Below are 26,248 nucleotides of genomic sequence, written 5' to 3'. Positions count from 1 at the left end.
TGCCTTCCTCCTCTGGAAATTAAACACTCTAACTAGCTCCATTTAAAAAAAGAAAGAAAAAAAAAAGGCAACCAGAGCAAAACACGTGGCTAGAATGTTGTCAGACCCGTATCAGATTAATTTTTTAACCATTTCCCTAACTTACCTCAGGCTTAAAATACTTTGAATCCCACGGGCAACAAACATCAGCCTCTCCTACAGAGGAACTCCCACCCATCAGCAGTGTGCCCCTGTCCACCTCAGCACCTTCCCCCCCTCTATTCATTAACTGGTTTTTAATGGCTCAGAGTGTCAGGTAATTATTTCAACCATAACCCATAAGAAATCAGTCTATTCCAGCTGCTAACGACCAGTTAAACTGCAATAATGAGACATTTTAAGTGGGCTATTAACTGTAGGCACCATTTCGGAGTTAACAGAGGAATTGTTCTTGTTCAGGATGAAGATGCACTCGTGGCCTGAAGGACCAGGTAGAGGCACGAGAAATTTCCTGGACGTTGATGACAAACCACTCACTTTTACTGCACCTTAATTCTCAAAAAGAAAACTAAAAATATTCTGGCAGTAATTGAGGAACAAAATTTTAATCTTCATCCCATCCATCAGGCCTGAATCCTGCTCAGGAATCCAGGTGTGAACTTTTGACATCACTGCTTTTAGATATTTTCCTTTGGCTTTTTTAAATGAATCTGCTGGTGCTCACACAGCTGCCAGGGCCAGGAAAAGCACAGGTAAGCATTGTCCAAGTCCTCCACTTCCAGGGCTCTCCAGGCCCTGTTCCAAAGCCTTCAAGACCAGTGGGAAGAGCTGGATGCAGCTCTGGCTGTACCAGCACAGCTCCAGGCAGCGATGCTGAGCACTAACTCCCCTAGGTACCACATAAAAGTGAATTATGAACTCTGACACCCTGTTAAATATGGCCACTTGGTCCTAATTTCAGTCTGAAATCATTCACAAGAACAGCTGATAACTTGCAAAGCTCAGCTCCCCCTGCTCTGCTGCTGGTGCTTGCGTGGAGCCTGGCATTGTGAGGGACCCACTGGTGCTCCCCGTGCCAGCCTGGGGCACCCACCAGCACAGCAGGCAGTGCGGGCCTGGCCTGCCACCCTGCCCATCCCATGGGACAAGCCCTGTCCCAGCCTCCCACACGGCTGAAGCGCTGGCTCCGTTCTCCACTCTTTATTTTTGGCAACGAGGGAGGGACAGAGGGAGCCCAGCCTGACTTGCAGCTTCCAGATTTACTCAGGGCAGTCAGTACATCACCCACTGGCTTTTGAAGCACACAGAGTGATGTCCCTCCCCTCCTGTTTCTGCCACCAGTGCTAAAAACAGCATTAAAAACACGGCCGTGTCTTCTGCCAGGACAGTGTCCTGCTAACAGGAATGACCATCACTCCACCTTAGGAATAAAGCAAATCCAGTGACGCCCATCCTGGATCTCTCCTCTGACAGATGGCAGGCAGCACTCATCAGAAAGAGTGCCCAAAATGCAAACAGAAAATAATCAGGCAGCTCAGCTGACAGGGCAACAAAGAGAGGTACCTGGTTGGCCACAGCTACTGAAGGACCTTGGATAAACTAAGGATAAAAACATATTGATCCGTCCCAGAACGGCGCTGGAATGAAGCCACTCGTGATGGCAGGGAAGGATCTGCCACCCAGAATAACCCAGGCTCAAGAACTGGCTTCGTTATTGATCGTGCTTCGTTATCTCACAGCGCCTTCCATTCAAGGATTTCAGCACGCTTTGCTTATCCAGGCAAATCCATTCCCAAACACAATTCCAAGAGAGAGAGAGAGAGAGAGAGAGGGTGAAAACTGCCCCAGAGATGAACGTGGGCTGTTAATTAGCCTGCAAATCACTCTTCCTGGGAAGAAACAGAGGGATGGTTTTAGTTGCCAAGGAAATTCAAACAGAAGTTCAGCAGCTTGCAGTGGTGCTCCACTGCAGTCTGGGGCCGGAGGGGAAGGAAGCGGCTCCTCCAAGAGACCTGCGAGGGGAGCTCAGGAAGGAAAAATTAATTACCGGTGCTGAACGCCGGCCAAGCCATCAGAGACAACACTTCTGCATCCTTACAGAGCTACCACGTGGCTCTCTGTGACCACAGATGGTCTGGACGCCGGCAGAGCTGCTCAGCCGAGACAGGCAGTGCCAGCCCCCCAGACACCCCCCAGGATGGGGGGCAGCACGGGGCACACACACTGCCCTTCCCCTCCTGCCACCCTGTGCCTTGTCAGGGCTACAGGCACAACCACAAGACAGCCTCAGGAACCACCACACCAGTTATCCCAGGGGAGGGGGACCAGTGGCACAAGCAGCTCGAGGGGAGCAGAGCAGAGGAGCAACGATGGACAAGCGAGTGGTGGAGGACATTTCCAAGGGCTTTTCCTCCAAAAAACAACAAAAGGTAAGCTGGAAGGTGATGGCAGCAGAAGACTGTGCCCTTTGGAGAAGCCTGCCAGCAAATAACAGAGCCCTGGCATTCCATGCTGCCTCAGTTACCTCTCCCTGTCTCTCTGACAAGTGAGGAGGAGGGAGCTGGGTCCCAAAAAAGTGTGGTCAGGACTCGGGCTGCACCAGATCCTGGCTCCTGGCACTCTCCTTTCCACCTCAGCAATGCAAACAAGAAAATTCCTGCTGCATACTGAGCTCTCTGGCATCTCCCGATGTCTGACCACAAGAACCACCATGAAATAATGACTTCCCCTGAACAGGAGCTAGCGAAAGGCTGTCTCCAGGACTGCATCCCTGCAGCATCCGGGAGCTCTGGCTCAGCTACAGCCACACCAAGTTACCCTGGGCTCACAGCTCTGTACCAGGAGGCAAGGGATGAGTTACATGCAATCAGCAAGGGCAGAGGCACTGAGAGCAGTGGGGAGCCCTTCCTCAGGCTGCCCTGGGTTTGTTTCCCTTCTGATGGACAAATTCGGGTGGGGACAAACACCTCCACACACAGAGGTGCCTGTGCAAAGATTTCTCACATTTGTCTCTGCAAATGTGGTTTTAGGTGGGTGTTTTCTTTAGCTGTGGTGCTGCCTCTGAGCATCCCATGCCCTGCTGGGATGACAGCCTCCCCCTCCCTCCAGTCTGCCTCCTGGATTTCACCTTTGCGAAACCCACTGCCCACTTGGAAAACCCCCTCCTGGAAGCACTGTCCTTCCTTCCCCAGACCTGCCCACCTGCAGCACCTGATTCCTGCTGCCAAGAACAAACACCCAGTGCTTTTGCAGAAAACAAAAGACCCCTCCTTTCAGAGCTGGGTCACAAACCCGAAATGCTGACAAAGGTGGATCACACCTGCATAAACAGGCACTAGCACAAAATATGCTCCATAAACACAAGCTTTCAAAACAGAGCTCTGCACCACTGAAGAGTACAGAGCATATTTATTTATCCATGGGTGTTGATTTACCCCATAAATCCTTAAATAAGGGCACTGCCTGCTTTCTTTTCACTTCTCCCCCTTTCCCTTGAAGCAAAACCATCCTGCACACGCCAGGGTGGCCTCGGCAAGTGCTCCAGTGACAATTTCACCAAGACTTATAAACTGTGAACTGCTGGCAGATGAGACAAGAAGGCTCCTGTTCCATCTCAGGTGACCTTTAATGCAAATCCACCCAGACCCCGGGATCTCACGGCTCCTGTGTCATGCTGGCACTAAGAGGATGAAGCCTGAGAGACGCTGAATTCTTTTTGATGCTGCCAAGCCTGTTTGCCTCCTTCCCTGCCCCTCTGTTCTTTGAAAGCAGTTGCCATTCTGACACACTATCTCCATCTGGCAGGGTGAATAAGCACCCAGAGCCATCAAAAAAAGAAGTGACTCAGTGCTACAGATTTAAAGAAGTATTGTGAAATTTCGTTTCAAACTACGGGGATTACTTTTTAAATAGCTCCCTTTAAAGGCTTAAACCCAAGACGATGGCATAAACACAGTGGAGCCTGCAGACCTCCTGTCCCTGCTGTCCTTCTGCAAACAGGCAGCTGCTTCTGGTCCCCCACCATCACCACTGTGTACACCAACCTCCCTGGTGCAGCTCGTGCTGCACAGCCCAAACTTTCTCTCCATTTTTCAAAGCTTAATGGCTCTTCCATTTCCCCCTGCATGCCAAGGCTGCTCCAGTGCCCGCCCTGCCAATGGAAGCAACCGGCACAGTAGAGCAGCAGATGCTCCAGCCCATCCCCAGGGATCCCCAGGACATCACACTGGCCAAGCAGGGGGGAGGAGGGGCAATCCCGGGGTTCAGCAAGGCTCCCCAGATGCTCTCACACCAGGTGTGCTGCATTTTGGATGGGAGCTTCTGCTCTTTGCTCCCCAAGTAGAGGGATCACAGGGTGGGAAGCTCTGTCCCGCTTTTCCAACAGAAAGCCCAGAGCATCCTGCTTTCCACCTGAAAAGAGAATGTCTGTCCCTGCTGCTGCAGGGAGGGCAGGCAATCAGCAGTACTGCATCTCTGCAGTAGTTTGGTTAGGTGTGGCAAAACAGAAAATGTGGAAATGCAGAACATGCTTTATCTTCCAAGCCAGCAGGCTAGTGAGGACCCTCCAAGCCTGGGGTTCCCTGATATCCCCCCAGCTGAAACCCCAAGCGTTTGTGAAATACTTGGGCTATGTATCTCATGAGCATCTCACTTTCCTGGCAGCTCCACGAAGCTCTTCTGCTGGAAATTCCTGATCCAATCCCAGGCCATTTGCAGCCCCAGTAATTAGTGTCACTACATCACTGTGTAATGCAAAGAAAGTTAATCTAGATTTCTAGCACTCAGTGCATTAAGTGATTGCAAACAACATCTGATGATGCCTGAACTGATGCTGTTAGGTTTACTCAGAGCAGAAACAAGCCTTGGCCAGACCGTGTCCTCCAGCACCTCCAGAACCTCCAGTGGCTGACACAGGCACAACCCTGGAGGTCTGAGTGTCTTCAGTGCCAAGCTACATACCTGAATGCATGTCCCAGTGCACTCCTTGCAGAGGCTGCAGGACAAAGCCCATCTGCTTGCTGGGATATGTGAGATCTTCGTAATGGGTTCCATTTTTTCAGGACATCCAATGCTAACCTGGCCACGAGACAGAAGACAAGTTGTAAATACTGGCTACCATCCCACATCTCCTACAAGGGGGTGTCTGTGGCAGTCTGAAAGAGGGATGGATTACATTTATTATTTTTTGGGGTCAGTTGCAATTTTGACTAAGAAAAAAAACCCAAAGCCACATCTGGACGAAACAGAAGGAAAAACGTATATTGGTGTTTCCTCTGAATTAATTCCTCCTGTGGATGTTGGTTTGTATCTCAAATGGGCACAGGAAATTAGCTTTACTCTGCCACACAGAGTTACGTCCCCCAGCTCTGTGCCCTCCCTTCACAGGGTGCCCCTTGGCTGCTAATTAAACACACGGCCCGCTGACTGCCTCGCATCGCTCTGGCACAGCCTAACGAGCCAACCTGGGCTTGCTATTTAGACCATTAACGAGTGGTCTGGGCCGAGACCCGAAGCCAGGTGTGTGTGCCCAGCCACGTGTCACGAGGAGGCTGCAGAACATCTTACTTCAGGAATCCATAAGGCACAGCTAACGTGGACCCATTTCGTCCCGCTCCGCGTGGGCTTCAGCGCTCCCCCTCTCTTGGGGCACAGCAGACACTTGGGCTGAACTCCCAGGGCACAGGTCCGGCACAGCCAGCTCCCGATGGGGACCTTCAGGATGCCGTAGCACGCCTGTGCAGACAGCAGGGAGGAGGGTTAGTCCCAGCAGCCGGGATGAGCATCCTCCCACACCTCCCCCGTCAGTCACTCCCACCTTTCTTACGGCCGCTGCACCCCAACAAACAGCAGGCTCAAAGCAGCGCCAAAGCCACAGACAGTGAGGTTAAGCCCTTCCTTCCTTACTGCCTTCCCTGTTTTCACATGGATACCCGTGGCAGACCAGTATGTCCAGAGCTTTAATTAAAAATTCCAGGCTGGGAGTGGGCAACCAGGCTGCTCCATCAGAGCACCCACCACCGGCAGCTCTGCGGTTTGGATATCTGCCCACTCAGCTCCTGCCTGTTCCCAAACCCATGGCAACTCAGAGAAGTAAGAAATGCTGCGCAGAGAAATCCACTGAGGTCACTGAGGGCTGAAAAGCCACAAGCCCATGATTAAGAAAGTTGGTCACACTGGTTACAGACCCAGAGCAGCCCAAAGAGGAAGCAAAAATAACTACGGAAAGGTAAAAAGGGGAAACCAATAGCCATGAATGTAAATTAGATGAGAGGAACCAAAGAGGGCGATAAATCTTAAGGATGACACATCTAAAGCAGGCATGGCCAAGAGAGTGAGAACTGAAGGACTTGGGTCGCCCACGGAGCTCCCTGACCTGCTGTGGTAACACAGCATGCAGAGAAGCCAAAGTGTTTCATAAACATTTCTCTTCTGTACTTGGGGAAGAGCCAAATGATAAGCTAAGCTGTATCACATAATGATAAACCACTTTCCACTTTGACCGTAATTCATGATTACATTAAACAGCTACTACTAAACCCAGGCAGTTTTTAACCAGCAGGTCCTGATAACTCGCACTTAAAGGGTTTTCAGAGGGTGACACACACTGCCTTGGGCACTGACACAGGGCTGTGTCACTATTTAAAGTGAGGACATGTAATTAATTGCAGATCTGGCTGCTCTGACATCCCTGCAGAAGGCAAGCGGGTAGGGCTGACAAGGACCCCCAGCGCTGGTGGCTTCACGTTGAGCCCAGGCATTTGTCGGCTCCACTTCTACAAGTTTACCCCCAAAAAGAACAGCTTTTCATCCTGCTGCTGCAGGGCATTGTCACCATGAGTGACAGTGCTGCAAGAGGGGACGGGGACAGAGGGGGCACACGGAGATGGGTGAGTGTGGGAAAAACACATCTTCAGTCTTTACTGGCCAAGAACAGACTTTATAACGTGACTTTAGGCTGCCCCAAATCACAAATTGACTCTGATAGCAAAATCCAAGGGGGAAAAGCCACTTTATGAACAGATTATTGGGATAACAAGGAATTAAGGGAGGTAATATTATTGCTGTGAGTCTACACGGTTCAGAGAGACTTAACTGTGTGTTTCACAGTGCCTCCAAATCTGGCAGATAAATCATCTCTGCAACAGAGTTTTATAAAGCACGTGATTTAGTACCAGACAAGAATCAGCCTGATATGTACTACCAGGAGAGTAAACTGGCAGACTGATCTCAAAATCCAGGGGAAAGCAGGAGTTATGACCAGGTGTCCATCCCTAGAATATTCTTGGCTCCTGGTTATTTATTTCTAGTGGTTTTAGAGCAGCTGAAGGTGCAACTCTCCTGTTTAGGAGCAAATACCACAGGGTCTATGTCCTGGACAAGGAGCAGCTTAGAAACGAGGTGCATTACCAGCTAAACACACCTTCCCACGCCCAGCACCAGGCAAAAGGTGGAACGTGGAGACAGAGGGGCTCTGAATAGGAGCAGAGCAGCTATTTATTTCTATCCCTGTCTGTCACAGGCGCAACAGCACCGAGAAGGGGGTGCCAAAAAAACGGGGAGGATGCCAAGCCCTAGACAAGCTTGGTGTGGTCCATGGAACAGAGGGCGGGCTCAGCCACGTGCCCACACCAGGGAATGGGAATTCAGTACTGACAGGATCGTGGCACGGCGGCTGGAAACTGGAGGTGGATCGTTCCAGCGCTGAACAGAAGTGTGAGGCTGCCACTGTGAGAGCAGTGAACCGTGATTTAGCAGCAGGGGGTGGGGTTCCACCTCGCTGGCAATTTTAAAACGACTGCACGTGCCTCCTGAGAGCCACGCTTCGTGGGAATTAATTAATAGCGAGCCTCGTGGCTTGTTATGCAGATGAGATGATTACAGCGATACCTTCTGGCACTGCAACCCACCAGCGTGTGGTCCTGAGCCCCTTCCCCATGGGGTGCAGGATGGCAGGGTGACAACCAGCACCCCTGTGCCTGCAGGAATGCGTGGTCCCTGGCAGGTTTGGGATGTGGGGCTGGCAAAGGCACAGGGCAGGTTAGGTAAGCACCACGATGCCATGTTAACACCCTGCACTGTGGCTCTGGCTTAGTGGCTTAGGGTGTAAATTGGGGCAGAGATTAAATCAGGGGCAGTTTATGGGCTGGCACAGGGCTTAGGGCTGGACTCTGTTCCCTGAAAACAAGGGAAAATCCCTCTTTCAGCAGGCTTGAAATCCATCCTGCTGTGTCCCCTCCTGCAGCACTGGGGCTGCTGCTGAAAGCGGAGCCCACGGGGTGCCACAGCTCCCCCCGAGCCCCTGCTGGGGCACACGCCAGCCCACGGCCTGACACCGCCACTCGGGCTCGTCAGAAAAGAACCTAGCACAAAAAAAGTACCCCAACCCCAACCCTGAATCATTCTGGTGTTTTGTGGGATCTGATTCACTGATGGAAACCATTCAAAACACCCACCTCCCGCAACTATAGATATCTCCAGTGCTCTCCCACCTCCAGGAAGCGCTGATGGAAAAGCTGCCCAAAAGATGAGCAAATGGCTCTCTTTAGAACTAAAAAAAAAACCAAAACCCTTCACACAGAGGGTGAAGCCCAGGAGCTGTTGTCCCCCACCACACGCTGCTTCCCCTCAAAGCACGACCAATAAAACCTCCCTGGGCCCACGTGGGACCCAGGAGACCCTCACTTGGCTGCCTCCTCCTTGACAAGGTTTCCCCAAAAGCAGGAGCCCACAGACCTCCCCCCAGCAAGGGCTTGAAGCATTTGCATTCAGTTCTAAAAATAAAATTATTTTCCTCCAGGCAGCAAAATAAAATGAAATCCCACGCTCATACAGCGGGGAAGCTGGGACAGAAACCCTGCAATGTGAGACAGAGCTGGTGGAGCGGAAAGGTCCCCCCACCCCCCAGATGAAGTGGAGGAAGAGGCTGGGGGGATCTGTGCAATCCCACCCCTCTGGTGAGCACAGAGATGCAGACCTAATTCCCACCAAGCCACCAGCCAGCCCTGTACACGGGGCTGGGGTGCTAAAGGTCCCGCTGCAGTTCAAAAAAATTGGGATAAAGAAAGAAGAATAAGTGTAGCAATGGATGAGGAGACACAAAACACCACAGAGACCAGAGAATAAGGAGGAAGGAGAAATTCAGCCTCCTGTTGTGCATTTCTGTGGGCACTCACAAAGGGCTGGGGGTAAAGAACTAAGAAAAGCAAGTTTGCTGAGTGCCAGCTATCCGAAACCCCAGTGCCATGCTCCGCTCCGCTGGAGCCGCCTGGGAATCCATCAGGAAAGCTTAACAGGAGTCTAGAGCAGCCCAGGGGCAGTGAGGATGGGAGGAACCCAGGGGCAGGTCCCAGAGCACGAGCAGCAGAGCCCAGCCCTGCCATGGGGGGCTCACCTGGTGCACGCAGACGTTGCACTTGTCACAAAACACCATCTCGTTGCCGTCCTCCCCCTCGGGCGAGCGGCACACGTCGCACACCACGTCCTCGTCGTACTCGATGCCCAGGCCCTCCTCGGTCTCGATGGCGATGTTCATGTTCTCGTAGCACATGGTCTCCAGCTCCTCCAGCACTCGCTCCAGGGTGATCTCGTCCAGCTCAGGCTTTTCTGCAAGGCACAAGGCAGAGGGTGAGGGCGAAGCCGGGGATGCAGCTCCCGCCTTGGGGGAGCGCTTCGCGAAGGGCCGAGCGTTTCCCATCGCGGCTCCAGAGGCAAATCCACGGCGGCGGGAGGAGCGACGATTCGGAAAACGGCTTCTCCTGAACCCGGGATGCAGTTTGTTATTTCACAGACAGCAACAAAATATTGCTGCTGGCTGAGAGGAAAGAAACCCATTCAGCTGAAGCAATGCGGATAATTGGGGCTGACAGTTTAAATGTTCAAGGAGACAAGTTTTGCAAGGATGCTTTTTCTGCAGCGAGGGCTCAGACAAGCTCTGGCAACACGAAGCCAGTGCTTTAATTGTTAAGACTGAAAACTGACCCTTCTAAAGCCAATTAAATGGAACTGTAAAACTGAAGCCAAAGGCGGAAATTGAGGGTAAATGAGGGGGTTTTTTTCCTGGTTGGGTTTAGCAGAATCAGAAGGTTGGACCCAGGTGGGTCTTTTATTCCCCCCACACCAGGATCTTTAACACCTCTGGAAGAGATGCTTCACCAGAGCTTTCTCCACAGAGACAACCAGGAATACCAGGACAATAACCAGGAGAGGCTTTTTCAGAGCAGCAACCTCTAGCAGTGGAATACCCAGCTGCCTTTAGAAGGGGGATGCTGCTGCCAGGAGCTCAGCAGCACTGAAGTGGTGCCACACGGAATGCTGGCCCCAAAAGTGACACTTCTCACCTGCACACAAAATTCCTGGTGCCATAAACACATTGTGAGGTCACTCCAGGTAAGGAAAAAAAGAAGGAAAAAAATATCTCTCAGCAGCAGGGGAGAGGCTCTCTGCAAAGGGTTAGAGGAGAGTTAAGCCCTCACCACACCCTGTCTCCTCCCATGAGCACTATCTCATCACCCAAGGTGGCAGAGAGATGAGGACAGAAGTACCAGCAGAATGCAACACAAAACAATAAACTTTGCATTTCATTAGTGTGTATTGCCCAGAACGGGGCAGACAGTGGAGGAGCATGACCCACACTGCTGTCCACCCTCCTTCCTGCAAAGAAATGGGAGAAAACACCTCACTTATGAGCAGAGAGGGAGAAAAAAAGGCTGGATGAAGCACTTATAAGGAGCAGTTAGTAATTAAATGTTCAGTGAAAAACATGAGTTCCTCTCGAGCCACAGTGTGATGTCCTGCCCTGGACTGAGCTCCGGAGCCCTGAGAAGCCCGCAGGGGTGGGGAGGGCTGGGGTTGAGGGGGTTCCAGACAGTGCTCCCAGCACCTCTGGCTGGATGGGCCTGGCAGAGCCTGCACGATTCCCCCACAGCCACCGACCGGCTAAAAAAACTCTGTCAAGGGGGAAAGCATCCCGTAGGCGAGCTCGGCGAGCGCACACACACACACACACACACACACCATTGTCTGCCTTTTTCAGCTCTTCCCCAATGTTTCGCATTGGCACGGTTTCCCTTGGCTTGACAAGTCTCTGCAAACATCCAGCCTGGCATTTTACACGTCTATGTCGAGTCTGAGATACCATCTAAGACAGACAACACTGTTCCCTATCACAGCCCTTTCGAGAGCTGGAGCTGCTGTGCCGCAACACGCCGAGGAACCTGCCGGTACCTGTTGGATTCCGGAGCGGCCCCGGCGATGGGCGCGCGATCCCGGCAGAGCCCCTGGAGCTGGCACTGCCTGCCTGGGGCTGCTGGAGCTCGGCAATGTGAGGCATCCTGCTCTAGAACGGCGAGTCCTGAGCACCAGAGCTGGGGCACAGCCACCGTCCTGCCCCTGGCACGGCGCCGGTCGGACGCAACAGGTCAGGAAGCACAAAATCGTGGAATGGGTTGGGTTGGAAGGGACCCTAAAGATCACCTCGTTCCAACCCTCTTTCACAGGCAGGGACACCTTCCACTAGCACAGGTCGCTCCAAGCCCCGTCCAGCCTGGCCTTGGACACTTCAGGGATCCAGGGGCATCCACAGCTTCTCTGGGCAACCTGTGCCAGGGCCTGCCCACCCTCACAGGGAACAATTTCTTCCCAATATCTAATCTAAATCCACCCTCCTTCAACTTTAGGCCACTCCCACCTGTCCTAGCACTGCATGTATGCTACAGAGAAAGCCAGAGCATTATTTTTGCCTTAATGGAGTCCCTTCATAAACACACCACCCAAGGTGCACTTGCTCAACACGACTTTATGCGAGCATTAAACCAGTCCAGCAAGAATATCCTCCTCTTGGTCAGGGTTTCAACTCCCTGTCTGTCACTGCGAGCCTGGGCACTGGAGTGCCAGCCTGGATTTACTCTCTTCCTCCCAACATTTCAGGCTCTGCTTCTCTAGAAAGTGTTAAGGTGTTCCCAGTGTTTTTTTCCCACGTGCTTTCCAGAGCTGCCCTGAGCTCAGAGGACAGGGCAGGCAGAGAGCTGGCAGCTGCAGGCAGCACGAGGAAGGAAAGGGAGGGCGTTTTCCACAGGAACCATGACCCTGACCTGCCCACAGGGTCGGGATCACGCTGGCACTGCCACCGTTCCGCTTCACCTCAAGTGGAAAGAACTGGCGCCCATCCCATCTCCTGCATTTTCCATCATCACCTGCTTAACCCTGGGAAGGAAGTTCATGTTGATCCCAAAAACTCCCGCGCCGGAGCAAGGGCAGCCCCTCGGAGTGGGGGGGTTTCCCTTATCAGCCTCTGAGCCGTGTGGCTGCTGCACCATCAGCTGGGAGAATATAGATCCGTGGGTCCCACCCACGCAGGCGCTGTGCCACTCCACTCAGATGTGATTACACGAGGGACGCGTTTGCCAAGCGTCATTCCCGGCACCTCCGAGCTTATTGAACTGACAATTGCACTTGATGGGGATGGAGCGATTAATCGTTTATGAAGCACTAAACAATGGGGCCTGGGGGTGAAGCGCTTTTTCCATTTGTGCTCCATTTATCTCCTCCTGCATCACACGAGGTTCGTGCTATTTAAACTCCATTCATAAAATTGTCGCCTCCTTGGCTGCGAAAACGCTCTCGTTATTGACCGTGGCAAACACAAAAACCCTGTGCACACGCACAAGTGACACTATTGCCGTCCCCAAGGAAGGAAAAGTAAAGACACAGACACTGGTCTTGGCTGCAAAGGATTAATCCAGTGACATCCACGTTTTGTGACCATCACCGGGACAGTGGACTCTACCTGCTGGCCAACAGAACTACTTTCACCTTTTGGTTAAGGTATGCCAAGGTCTTGTAGGGAAAGGGGGGGGAGAAAACGAAGCTTTTCTGAGCCTCCACTGAGAAAGGCAGTGTAGCCACAAACTCCTCCAGAGTTTCTGTCCAGAGGAATGCAGGCAGGAATGAGACATCCATCGCATGCCAATACAACCACCAGCGATTTGGAGCGATGTTCCAAAACACCGACACGGGAGGAAAAGGCTCCATGTCCCATCACCCCTTCCAGTAGGCCACCTGCACATTCTCCTCGTTAGCACTGTGTTAATGATGATGGGCTTTGATGTAGCCACCCAGCCCCCCCCCAGACACCCTGGCATTACCCTGCAGTGGGAAGGGCTGCTATCCAGGGAACGCTGCCTCCCATGGCATCCCAGATGGACAAAAGCTGTCCCCTCTCTACACGGGGCAGGATGCCGGGGGGTGGCACAGCCCCAGCTAAGGGAAGGATCAGAAAGGGGGACTTTGCTTCAGAAATGGATGATGACGCAGCACAGGAGGTCTCCAGATCTGATTCAGGAAGGGCAAACATGAAGGAACTTTGCTCCAAGCAAGAAACTCTTCACTGTATCTTTGTCAGGGTCCGCCACGACCCCCGAAGCTCCACAGACACCCAGCCCTCCAGTTATCCCAGGGGGCTTCCAAGGGGCCCAGCCCCAACCCCACGCAACTCAGCTCCCCCAGCTGCCCGCCCAGCACCCGAAACACGGACTGTAAATGCTTTATCCCCAAGGGGCTGGGCTGGCTGGGCTGGCACCGGGGCCACAGCGCCGTGTCTGGGAGGAGCACCGGGCACATTCCTTCACACAACGCCGCTCTCCGTTACAATTACGTCTGTAAGGCCGTAATTTATGTGGCATGAAGGAGCAATATTCTTCTGCTAAATGAATTCTCAGCTACTCCTTGTCGTGGTGTGAGCCAACTCACTGTGCAGGGAGGGGAAAAAAACAGCTGGAGAGCCACCTTTCACAACACTGAGACCTGTTTGTGACTGAACTGTGCTCCACTGATATCAATTTACTGAAACAATAAATCCTTTCCCCCTGTGGAGAATACATGGAGATAGAAGCAGCTCATGAACAAGCAGCTATCAGGACTGCAGGCTGTGCCATTTGCTGATTCACAACCTATAAAGCTGGAAGTCTACTTTTCAGTAAAAATATATCTATAAACAAGCAAAATTACTGCCTTTTTATAATAACAATAAAAAAAAGGGGGAAAGCACTTGTGAGATGATGTAGGCTTGTCTCTGACTCTCTTTGAGAGACTGGGAGTGAAAGAATGACAGGTCCCTGATGGGAATGGGGTGTTCACACATGGCACAGGAATCACAGACTCCAGGGATCTCCTTCCAGCTCACTGTCCCTCCAGCTCGCCCCAGGCAAGACTCTTCAAACCCACCTGCTCTGGCACCTGAGGGGACACCAACCACCCTGCCCTGGGCTGGGTGACCCCCTGGGCATTCCAACATCCCGTCCCAAGCATCCTTCAGGGATGCTAGGGGCTGAGAGCCAACCACCTGAATGCCACACTGGGCCATCTGGGACTGCCCCAGTCACCTCCATCCTACCCCACATGCAGGCACACAGCGCTTGGGAGATGCAGCAATCGTACATTAATCTTTTACCAATGTTATTTATAAACAGACCCTGCATGTAAAGTGTGGCCAAACACACAAAACAGCGAGCTGAGCATCCACAGTAAAACTTTCCAGACATTTTGTTACAAACACAGCCTGCTAATGCACTTAAAAGATTTACAGGAACCAATTATCACCCTTTCTGCCACCCACCGACATCAATTATTGCTCAAATTTAAGATGATGACAAAATGTTTCAGGATCCACTTTATAAGCTGCTGCCTCTCCGCAGCGATGCTCGGCTCTGACAGAGCTGTCCTAGAGCACTACTGATGAAAGCCTCCTCGCTCCATCCACCAGCAAAACCTGGAGTATTGCTGGAAACTACTGCAATTACTGCCAGGGATTTATGGAAACAGCAAAACAACAGCCTGGCGTGAGAACTGACTGTGCTGGAAAATGTGGAGGCAAAACGCTTGAAGGGTCTCCCACTGATCTCCAGCCCTGTTAATCTGCTCATTAATACATCACATACATACAATTAATACATTAATCTACACATGGTATAGATTATCTGTTTCTCTAAGGAGCTAAATAAGCTCAGCTCCCCCTTCCAGAGGCTTGCAGCGTTTTCACCTCTGCCAGCAACTTAAGGAACTGCCACCTGAAAATATTCCTGAATTTCCTTGCTTAAAGATAAGCTTAAAGGCCAAGGCTGTTTTCACACATGTGGATTATTTGTGCTTGGGTTCTTCTTCTTTTTCCCTCCCTTCCCTTCAGCCACCCCATGCTGCAGCAGCCCAGCAGATGGTCCCATCTCACCTGTTCTCACCTGGGCACAGCAGCTCCCACTGCTTTGGGAGCACCCCTGGCCAGCGATGGAGGTGTTTGTGAGACTGACGCTGTTTACAGCAGAAGAAGCCCCACACCCCCACCTTTGGCTTTCCAAGACCCCCACCATAATTTCAGCAGCTCTCCATGGACCTGCTGCAGTGTGCTCTCATCCTCATCATTCCTGACTGCCATCAGTCCTGTTCCTCTTTACCCCCTGAGCCCACCAACTTGCCTGCTTACAAGGTGAGTTCTGCTCTTGACTTAAACTGGGGGATGGACCCCTACACGAAGAGCAAAGTGTGAGAGTGGCACCTGCCTCTGGGCAGCTCAGCTGAGTCCTCCCTTTGACACCAACAGCATTAATCCAGATCAACACAGCGACACTGAGAGCAGCTTCCAATCTGTTCCCAAAATACTTCTACACTGTACATCAGCACCTCTGTTAAATATCTCCTGCTTGTACAGCACCACCAGGTAGTGGAGGGTCTGCTGGTTCCTCTGTCCACACAGCCCACCCTTGTGCTGCTGAAATGGTACCTGTGCCACGAGCTTACAAACTCTGGGGAGAACAAGGACTCCAGGATTCCAGGCTACACACGGATGTTTGTTGTGGGCTGCAGCACAGACATGTGATAAAAACAGCTCCAAACTGGCAGGATTTCTTCAAAACAACAACAATAACAATATCCAAACAAACAGACCCTGAGTTATTAACGGGCTCTGCTTTCCCGAGCTCTGAGTGGCAGAGCAGGGTGAGTCTGGGTGAGGGGTAGGGGGTGCAGGGCCATGGCTGGGAATGGTCCCCTGTGGCTGTAAAAGGAAACAGTTCCCATTACAAAAATGACAGACCTCTGCCCATCCTCCTGCCAGCCTGGCCTGGGGAGCACCCCTGTGGTGGGACAGCAGCCCTGGATCCCCTGCAGCTGGGTTCAGACAGGGCTTGGAGCAACCTGGGCTAGTGGAAGGTGTCCCTGCCCATGGTAGGCTGTTAGAATTGGATGATCTTTAGGGTCCCTCCCAACCTAAACCATCCTATGATTCTACACTGGGCTGGCCCTGCACAGCCTGGACACGGGGATGGGCACGCCTGGAGACAGTCCCTGCCTGGGGAATGCCAACTTGCTGCCTCAGGGTGAAAAAGGGGCTCCCAGAATCCCAAAAGGATGCAGTGGGTGAGAGCAGCCTCAGCCTGGGACACGCAGCACTGCCAGGGAGGCAGCATCAGCCTGCAGGGAGCACGAGTAACTGCAGCCTCTGCCCCAGCGAGCACAGCTTCCCCAGGGGTCCTCCACTGACTTCAGCTTATTTCACATCTACTTGACCAATCTCACCTCTGCCAAGGGAGGTATCATCTCATTAGCACACAGACATATCTCAAGTACGCAGCGATGAATTCCCCCCAGAGCTTCAAAAGCAATCCATGTGACCTTTGCATGTTCCTGCCATAAAATACCAGGAACACCTCCAGCTCCCAAGATAGAAGCTGTGGTGGGCATATGTGAGCAGAATACACCATATGGATTAAGTCAAGGGAATACTTAGAAACTTCAACTGTGCCTTCAGCAAAATTGATTCCGACAACAATTTTAGCAATTTCTTGAGGATTTTCCATGTGTTTATGAAGTGCCGATCACTGCAAAGGGATCTTTCAGCCATGCTCTTTGAAGTCTCTCTAGCCCCGCTCTTACAATGGCTTTGGATTTAGTGGAGATCACAAAATACAGCATAAAATGTTAATGTAAAAAAACGAAGACTTACGGCACGGCTCCCATCTAAAAGGAAAGGCCTGTGCTGCCTGGAGTGCCACGGACATAAATCTGGCTCAGGGTTTCACTCAGCCCTCTTCAGATCCACTTTTTTTACAATCTCATATTGCAGCAGCAACAAATAAAACACTTAGGCATGCCTAAATACTGACTTCATCTCTAGCACACAGAGGTTCTTTAAACAGCACCATTTCCACCAAGTACAGCAACAGCTCCTGAGGCATCTTACTGGGGGGTTTAAAACTATTTAAAGCTCTTTTATGTTTAAAACTTCTGCTTTTCATGTAGAAGTTTCGCTTTTCACAGCAATTCCACCTAATTGGAAGAGGAATCAGCAGGCAGAACGCAGAGAGATGGAGCTATCTGGAGGTTTATCTGATCCCAGTGATAAAATTCCATCCCTGGGGTGACCTAAAAAGGACTGGAAAAGGCATGTGCTACGTGGATCCACGAAAGGAGAGAGCTGGATGATCTCAGAGGTGTTTTCCAGCTCTCCTCCCCGCAGATCCTCAAGAGCCAGTCAGAGATCAGGATCCTTCTCTCTGTCATTAAATATTTTGGGAATGACATATTGTGCCCCCGGACTGCCCAGTGACGGCAACTCAGCCCAACACCCGGGAGGAATTTAAACTTCTGCCTGTCTCCTAAGGCTGGGAGATAACTCCTGACACTCCCCTGAATGGAAGGGGAGGCTGCAGTTCCCCAGTTAAGTCACGTTAATGATCTCAGGGATTAGCGAAGCGGGTTTGGAAGCCTCAGCGCGTCATTAATGCCAAAAGCTTCCGGGAGAAAGCACTATTTATGGACAGCCTTTGGACCAGCCTAGGCCACAGCAAGCCTCTGTCTTGGGGGGGTGAAGGGCACCCAGATCCCACCCTGGCTTCTCCCACGTGGGAAGCAGAGCCCTCTGGGCTCTGCTTCCCACGTGGGAGAAGCCAGGGTGGGATCTGGGTGCCCCTCACCCCCCACTTCCACGGGCAGGAAAATGCAAGGCAGTGCCACTTAGGATGCTGCACTTGAAACCTTAATACTTTGAAGAAATAACAAATTTAAGCCAGCCAAGTTTAACCAAACCGAGCTGGAGAAGCCAAACCCCTGCCCATGGCACAGCTGAGGCTGCTCAGGCAAGACCAGCTAAACGAGGGCAAAACTGATTGTGATTTGCAAGTGGTGCTACAGGCTCCACAATGCTGAGATATTATGGGAATTCCAATATATGGGATACCTGTAACAGATAATCAGAGCAACTGTCAAAGCAGCCCCTGTAACTTTCTCAAGGTCACGGTAACGAAATCTGGTTGTAAATGATGAGCCCATCAGAAGAAGAGACATCTTCCAAGATCAAGGCAATGTGGTGGCCAACTTCTGAGCTGGTTTATGCTCCAGACAAGCTCACTGAACTGCATCTTCCTGCCTTCCTCCTGAATGTCCCTGCAGCCCTCAGCCACAGCTGTGAGACCCAGCACAACCCTCCTGCTCTGCAGGGCACGATCCCAACTGCTCAAGCACCTGGTGACATTCTCTGCCCCACCCCTGACAGAACCTTTGCCACTGCAAGGAATGCTTTATGTAGGCAAGCTTCAGCCTTCACTGACCTCACAAGGTGAATGTTTTATTGAGGTGTTATTCTTACCTGCACAGCGGCAGCCACATCACAGCAACCCTTACCTAACAAGGACTGGAAAATCCCTCCCCGCTCTGGCAGGACTACACACCCACGGGCCTGTGCCAGCAAATCTGCCCAGCAGACCACGCTAAGCACGAGTGCCAATGGTCAAATTCCAAGCTCAGGTACTTGCACTCGACCAAAATGCACTGAAGGATCTGAAGAATGTGCAGTGATATAACAGCTGTGCTGTGATATTTAGACACACCTGGGTGAGGAGGCAATCAGGACCAGCATGTCTGAGATTTTGTCCTACATGATTACTCAAAAAAGCCCAAATGCCCACTCTGGGACCCCCCCAGGCAAGGAAAAAACCCACAGCAGTACTCACCCATCTCCTTGAGCTCCATGTTAACAAGCTCCAACCAGCAGGCATCGAGCTCGTCCAGGTCATAGCGGCTCATTCCTTGCAAGTAAGTCCTTGTGGCTTCCGAGATCTCAGAGCCAGGCAGGCTGCTCGGTGAAACCTGGGAAAGGGAGCTCTCCAGCTGGGGGATGATCCTGGAAGGCAGGAAGAGAAGGAGAGGTTGAAAAAGAGCTACAGCTCACAAAAATATTCTGTTTCTGCCCTGGAGGGGCCCGTGTACAAACCCTACTCCAAGAATGAAAGCACCAAAGTCAACCCATGTGCACTGACAGCGGCCCCAGCACAGGGCCATGGCAACTTTCCTTCCACTACAGCAACAGTTTTCCCATTCATCTGCAGAAATTAACACTCTACATGAGAAAAACGAGCTACAATGGATATGATGGTCCAAACACTGAGAGCAACAGTGACCCCCCCAGCCATTACTCCACGAACACCTCCAGTGTCCTGTGCCACTGCAGTGCCACATCCACACCGTGCTGAGCAGCACTTGGGCAGCCTTGGCACTGGAGGACATCCCAGGGTGGCCTGTGACATTTGTTCTGAGTCTAATCACAACCACAGGGGTGGGGAGAGGAGTTTATCTGCTGCAAACTCCCTGCCCAGAGAGCGACCAGGCACTGGCTGTCAGCTCTTCTGCCTTTCCTTGGCAACTGTGCAGCAATATGCCTGGTACTTGCCATGCACATGTCAACAGTGTCATGCCTAATGACATGCAAGCAGAGGACAAGCTGGAAATGAGAAGCAGCCTGTGGTGCCAGCTGACAGATCTCAGCAAAGTTGGGAGCTGGAGCTCACTGCAGTATTTGCACAGCTCACATTTCCTCCCACAAAATCCACCTCCTGGCACAGACACCAAGACAGAAAGATGCTGCAAAGAAACAACAACCAAATAGCAACCTGCTGCAGCACATCAACCCCTTCTCCCTGTGCAAAGCTGGAGGATCCAGCCCTGCTCTTGCACCAGAGCCAGCTGGGAAGGCCACTGATGCCTGCAAGACTTTTATCTGCCTTCTGTCCTGCTGTGTAAGTTAATGTCAGAGCACTGAGTGCCTCGTGCTCTGTGATGTGTCTGGGGCAAAGCCATCGTGCCCATCACATAACCAGATGAATCCTGGTACCAGATGCTCCAAGGTCTGCAAGTGCCAAGGGAAGAAACTTGTGCCCAGCTGTCCTCGGGAATGGCATCCTACCTGCCTTGCCCAAGGTCAGGAAGGAAATCTGTGGCAGGGCAGGAAAATGAACCTGGAGTTTCTACAGACCTGGGCATGTAGTTTAATTGCTGGTGTAACATGCATTGGTTGATGGAGGACTGAACCTGTCCTTCCCACGTCCAGCTCATCCCTGCACAGGAACAGGCCCTGGGAGGGTCAGTAGCCAGGCTGGACGGGGCTGTCCTACAGGAGAGACCTCAAAGATCGTGAGAAAAAAACAATCCTCCAACTGCAGTGGATGTTGTGGCTGGAAAGAGCTGCCTGAGCAGCACGAGGCCAGCCCTGTAAGCCCTCCCTAAGCCGAGTTACACAAGCTGCTCACCCAACAGGCAGCTGCAACAGGTGATGGTCTGACACCCGGCCAGCCCGGGATGCTCGGGATGGCAGGAGGAAGGAGCTGCTATTTTTACCCTGGCATAAAAGGGCAAAGATTAATGCTCTGTGTACATATCACAGGAGTATCCTGAGCAGGTCGTTCACTATTGACAGCACTGAAATGCCCTCGGTGGGATAAGGATGCTGACGTGCCTGCAGAACCTTCCCGGGGTTATCACTAACACGGGACACACAGCACTGCTCACTGAGAGCTGAGCACTGCACTGCCAGTGAGGGACACAGCCCCTGCCTCAGCCTGGGCACGTCAGCTCCACAGGCAGCCTCCACCTTCCTTCTGCAGGTGCCTTGTGAAGAAGAATCTTTGCTGCACCCAGTGCCCAGGGATGGCAAAGTGCCCCTCCCCAGTCATGCACCCACCTGCCCAGCGCTCCCAAACCCCTCCAAACCTGCGTGCAGACTCTCAGGTCCTGGCTTTGCACAGCCCCTGGTGATGCAGAGACTGCAGGGAGCCCAGGGGCTCGCTGGTGACAACAGCACCCCCAGCCCTTGACGTCCAGCTTTTCCTGGCACTGATTAAACCGAGTGTGCTGGGGTTTAATGGGAACTGGCACTCGCAGAGTGACGCTTCACTTCTCACCGTGCCACTGGTGATGGAAGATCAAGGTAATTAAGATACAAACATCTAACGAGCCCCACGTGCTCGCTGGCACTCTGTTCAAAGGTTTGAAACGTCACCACCAGTGATGGCGGGTGCCTCCCCCATCTGGGAACACACGGATCAGGGAGGGATGATCAGGTGCTGCAGCACTCGGCAGCCTCTTTCCATTGCTAGTTATTGGTCCTACAGTGATTAATTGAAGGATTAATATGAAATGTATCCTCTCAAGAGGACCACTAAACTTTACTTTTGGAGTCTCCTCTCTACGGGCGTGACCTCATGTCCCCACACTGATCAGGCAGCATGGGCTGAATCCCCTGGAGTTAATTCAGGCTTGGGGACGCTGGGACGCATTTGTGCCATATTCTCACCATTTCAAATATCAGCAACTGGAGGAGGTCAGAAATGAAGAAACTGAAATAACTGCTAAATTATTTGTCATGCAGTTTGTATAACCCCACTAAGACCCACTGGAAGCCGGGTCCAGATCAACCTCCTGACTCATCCCCAGCACTTAAACAATTCAGCAAACCGTATGAGAGGCTGTGCCTGCTCCCATGAGCATCCCCTCCCATCCCCAGGAGAGCTGGAGGCTGCCAGATGCTGAGGCTCACATGGGACACCCTGAACCTCTGTGAAGACCAAACAGGATGTGATGGCCAGAGCTGCACAGCCTCCCATCAGTTCCTGGCCTTGCTTCAGTGGGTAAAATCAGGTTCCTGTAAAGCAGCTCGCTCCTTCCTGACACAAGTTAACACACCTGCAAAGGGCTTCTTGGTGTTCAGGTATAAAGATCAGTGACTGCAGCGACAGTGCCTTGGGCTAGGAAGGGAGAGATCCTACAATTTAATACAGGAGAGCAATCCTTTGGAAAAGTCCATGCCCTGCCTTTCAGCAATACAGAAAACAGCTGTGCACCCCTCCTCAACTCCCAACAGCATCAAGAAACTTAGCCCAGAAAGCTGCCAGCTTTGTGCTGCCCAGTGGAGACACAGCCAGAAAGGGAACAAAGCACAGGGGCCACCCTCAGCAGTGTCCCCTGCCCATCTCCTGTTGGGCCCTGAGAGCTGGGGAGGTCACCAGGGCTCCACTCCCTTGCAGGAACAAGGGTTAATTCCTTTGGAAATACCCAAGTTTCCAAATAGCTGCTCGAAAGAAACCCAGGCTGGGTGATGAGGAGTTTGCACACATGCCAGCAACCCACCCAAACTCCCTGCAGCATCAGGGTGAAGAATCATGGAGGCAAAGCCTCCACCAAGAGCCAAACCATTTCCAGGAGCTCGATTACACTGGAAGAGCATTCACTCCTTCATTTATCCAGCCAGAGACATGATATTTTAAAAAAATTCTCTATCAATCAAAGGTTCATTTAAACAAAGGGCTGAAAATTGGGATCAGCCTGAAAAGCACAACAAACCTGAGGCCATTAGTCTGAAAGTGGGTCTCAAGGGCACTTGAGGAAAAGGAGTAAGTGGACCCCAACACCCTTGAGGATCACATCCATCCCTGGAGAAGATTACACAGTAATAAAATATACTCAGCAAATTCCCATGGTTAATCATCTCTGTAAACTGAATGCTTCACTTGGCTGAAGGGAGAAGGCATTTTTTACTATATGCTCCCTTTTAATATACCAGATAGAAATAATTAATCCTGCCTAGCGTTTCTCATCTGAAAACACTTAATTTTATTACAGCAAAGGCTTTAGTCAGTCATCTTTCCTTTACCTCCATTCCAGTCTAAATTAGTCTTGCCCAGTGTCCATAAATAAATCAGCTTAGGAAAGTCAGTGGAAAGATAACTCTGCCAGCAACCTCCAGTGGATGCTGATACTGCTCCTACCGCCAGCTCTGCTCACAGGGGAGTTCTCCTGCAGCACACCACAACTTTAAAAGGCCAATTTAAAGGATGATTTTTCACTTTCTGTTTATGAAAATAGTATCTAGCAGGCCATTTGGACCAGATGCCCCATCCTCCTATGGACTCAAGCTAACAGATTTTATAGATGCCACTGCTTCTCCGCAGCAGAGCAGAATTTAAGGTGTTAGGAAAAGAGCCTGGGGGTATAAGGGTGAAGGATGGGGCTGGAGATAGTGGTGGATGGTCACAGTAACGAGCTGCAACCCACACACAACATCTTGTGACCCTCAGCGTACCCACACACGGATTTACTGACCATGTTACGCCTACTTATTGCATTTTTATGGCTTCTAGTAAAGTCTATAAAACCATGAGCCAAAAACTATACTCCCAAAGCTGGGTTCAAAGAAGAAAGGGGATGCCAAGAAGATATTAAATGGTTGGGTTTCAAATTAACTGGCCTGATGTTCAGACCTGCATGCAAGCTGGCTGGACCGGCTGGATGAGCCTGAAAGCATCTTCAGGATCCAGGTTTTGGTGCTAACAGGTACCTGAGCAATTCACCCCTCCCCTCCTCGACTGGAGATACTCCAGGTATAACATCTGGAGCACCCTGGTCATCAGCACAGCGTGCTGGAGAGCTCAGAGCCCTGTGGGCACCCTGCTGTCACCCCTGGCACAAGTCACCTGTAACCAGAGCCCCTGGAGCCCACAGGAGGGACCACACTGGTACCCAGGGTCTGAAAACACATACTCCTGCAGATGGAGCAGAGAAAGGGCTGCTGGTGGCTGGTCCCAGGGAGGAGAGAGGTGACAATGACACAGAGTATGTCAACAGGCCACTGTCACCAAACCCTTTTATTTTAAAACAAACAAGAACCTGAGCAGAATCAGATGGCACTGCTGGGACCACTTTGTGCAGCAAATAAAGGATTTGCAGTAGTTCCTTGTTGGCTGCTGGAGCCAAAACCCCCTCAAGATTTGGCAACGGCCTCTGCAAATCCACGGAAATTCCTGCGTACGTTAGGGCAGGGCTGGGCCCGGGAAGGGGAATCTGTGGGGGCTGATGGCCCAATCTTCCACCCCCCTTTGTGCCACTGTAAGCTGTCCTCATGTCAGGGGCTGTAACAAGCACATTCCTTGCAAGAGAAAGCCGATGGAGGGAACACCACATCGACCCTCGCCGTGCACACCCCTGCTCGAGCGATACCCCAGTGCCACCGTGCAGATGGGCACAGCACGTGGCTGGGCTGGCACTGCCCTTGGGTACAACCTAAACCTTCTCTGAAGGGCTTGTCCCCAAAACCTGCGCAGGCAGCCAACGCCTGGATCAGCCCTGAAGCTCTCGCTCGGCTCTTGCGGCAGCTCTGGGGGGAACAAAGCAGCGGGATTTGGTGCCGGGAGGATTCCCCAAAGCTCCAGCAACAGGAGCAGCCGTGCCCAGGAGGCACCCCCTGACCGCACAGACACCGAGGGGCCAACGCTCAGCCCCGGGAGGGTCCCTTTGTGCCGCCCAAGTGGCACAGGGGATGCTCAGGAAGGGGTTAATGCCGCTTGCAGCAGCGTCCTGCCCTCCGGGTGCCGCAGCCAGTGAGTGCCGCTCCAGGTGACGTAATGGTGGCTGCGCAGGCTGCACATCCACCCCATCCCCGCACACCCCATCCCTCCTGCGCTGCCTGGGGATGCTGCAGGGACCAGGCAGGGACCAGAGGATGCGGCAGGGACCCCAACATCTCTCAGGGACCCTGCTGGCCTCAGCTCAGCTACACCCATCGTCCCCTCAGCTGATGCCCTTGTCTTTCCCTGCTGAATTCTGACACTCAGCGCTGCCCAGTGAACATCAGAAATTACCATTATCAGCTTTTAAAACACCCCCAACCATCGGGAGTGTCTGATCCGTGACCAGCACCACGGCTGGGAAACTCCTTTGGGCTCTGGGGCTGTCCAAGGTCTCTCTCTCTCTGGGCTGGAAATGCCCCTGTGACAGTCCTACTTCTGTGCAGAATGTTAAGGACAGGGTAGGGGGGCCCCTCCCGAGCTGCTGGCAGTTTAGGATGTACACAGGTAGGTTACTAACATTACTAACCAAGCTACCAACATTAAGCATCTGGAAGTTTTACAGAAACGCAGCTGAACCTCCAAATCACAATTAGCAGGTGCAATAAAAAATATGCTCAGTTTCCCCCCCCCACACCCATCTAAAATCTCCTCCAGTAACAGCCTGTAACCATAGTGGGTCCTTCCAGGCCTCTGGAATAATGCAATCCTCTAAGGAGAAAGTGATTCACTCTTCTTTGATGTGATAAAAAGAGGAAAACAAGTGAACAGGAGGCACTAAACAGCCATCTTGTGAAACCCAGACAGCTTTTCCAATTCTGTTTCTGAGCTGTTTATCACCACATAAAAAGCCTGATACCCAGCAGACTAGAGAAAGACCCGAGCGCTGATGTCCCTGTCTTCCTCACGTTTACATTCCAGCCTAAATCTCCCTGAGATTCAGCTCTACAAATGAATTATTTAAGTTGCAACCCTGACTCGGTGCCCAGCAGGTCCTGTCGATGCAGAGGGGAGCAGGGACCTTGGTGCAGCAGCACTCAGGTGGCAGAGCAGAGGACAGGACTGGCACCGTAGCACAGCTGGGCTCATCTCCACACTCCTGTGGGAAGCAAACCACGGCTGCAGGGACACAGCAGTGGCTGGGCAGTGGTTTGCTGGTGGGCTGGCTGGAACAACAACATGCAGATGTTTTTCTGGTTGACTAGACAAAAGCGGTGTCTGGGCTGAGAGCAAAATACACACACAATTTCCAGTGCTGTGCAAGGATCTTCCCCATATTCCTTTCCCCTTTTTCCCTCTGGGCCATTCAGTTCTAACAGCAATGCTGAAGGCAGCAGGAGGGGACTGTGCCCCGTTGCTGGGACAGAGCACAGCCTGTGCTGCTCTTTGGCTCTGACACCCAGCAAACCCAGCAGCCTCCAGCCCCAGGGCAGCTGCAGAGGATGCTCAGGCAGCATCTCCTCCCCACAGGCAGTCAGGGCAGAGCCAGCCCCAGCCCCAACACCCATAGGTGCTGCTCTCCTCCTCCTCCTCCCAGAACATCACTGACCTACCTGGTGGCCCTTCAGGGACCCACGTCACATACCAACCTTCTCCAAACCCAGCCCACAGAC

General features: G+C 52.1%; 1 protein-coding gene across 2 annotated transcripts in view; it reads right to left on the bottom strand.

Moving 5' to 3' along the window:
- Nucleotides 1–26,248, bottom strand: part of JADE2 (jade family PHD finger 2) — a 66,748-nt gene that overhangs the window by 12,679 nt on the left and 27,821 nt on the right. For both annotated transcript variants that reach the window (XM_027896491.1, XM_027896490.1), the window contains exons 5-8: nt 18,975–19,144; nt 9,371–9,582; nt 5,545–5,712; nt 4,939–5,055 (exon numbers count right to left, since the gene is read on the bottom strand). In XM_027896491.1, coding sequence (XP_027752292.1) covers nt 4,939–5,055; nt 5,545–5,712; nt 9,371–9,582; nt 18,975–19,144 — 667 coding nt within the window. The remainder of the gene's footprint in view (nt 1–4,938; nt 5,056–5,544; nt 5,713–9,370; nt 9,583–18,974; nt 19,145–26,248) is intronic.

This window comes from Empidonax traillii, unplaced genomic scaffold, assembly GCF_003031625.1.
Source record: "Empidonax traillii isolate 1590-97213 ecotype Southwest subspecies unplaced genomic scaffold, ASM303162v1 scaffold499:size456302, whole genome shotgun sequence".
Taxonomy (NCBI): domain Eukaryota; kingdom Metazoa; phylum Chordata; class Aves; order Passeriformes; family Tyrannidae; genus Empidonax; species Empidonax traillii.
Note: the sequence above shows the minus strand (reverse complement) of the source record. Positions and strands in the feature narration are given on the sequence as shown.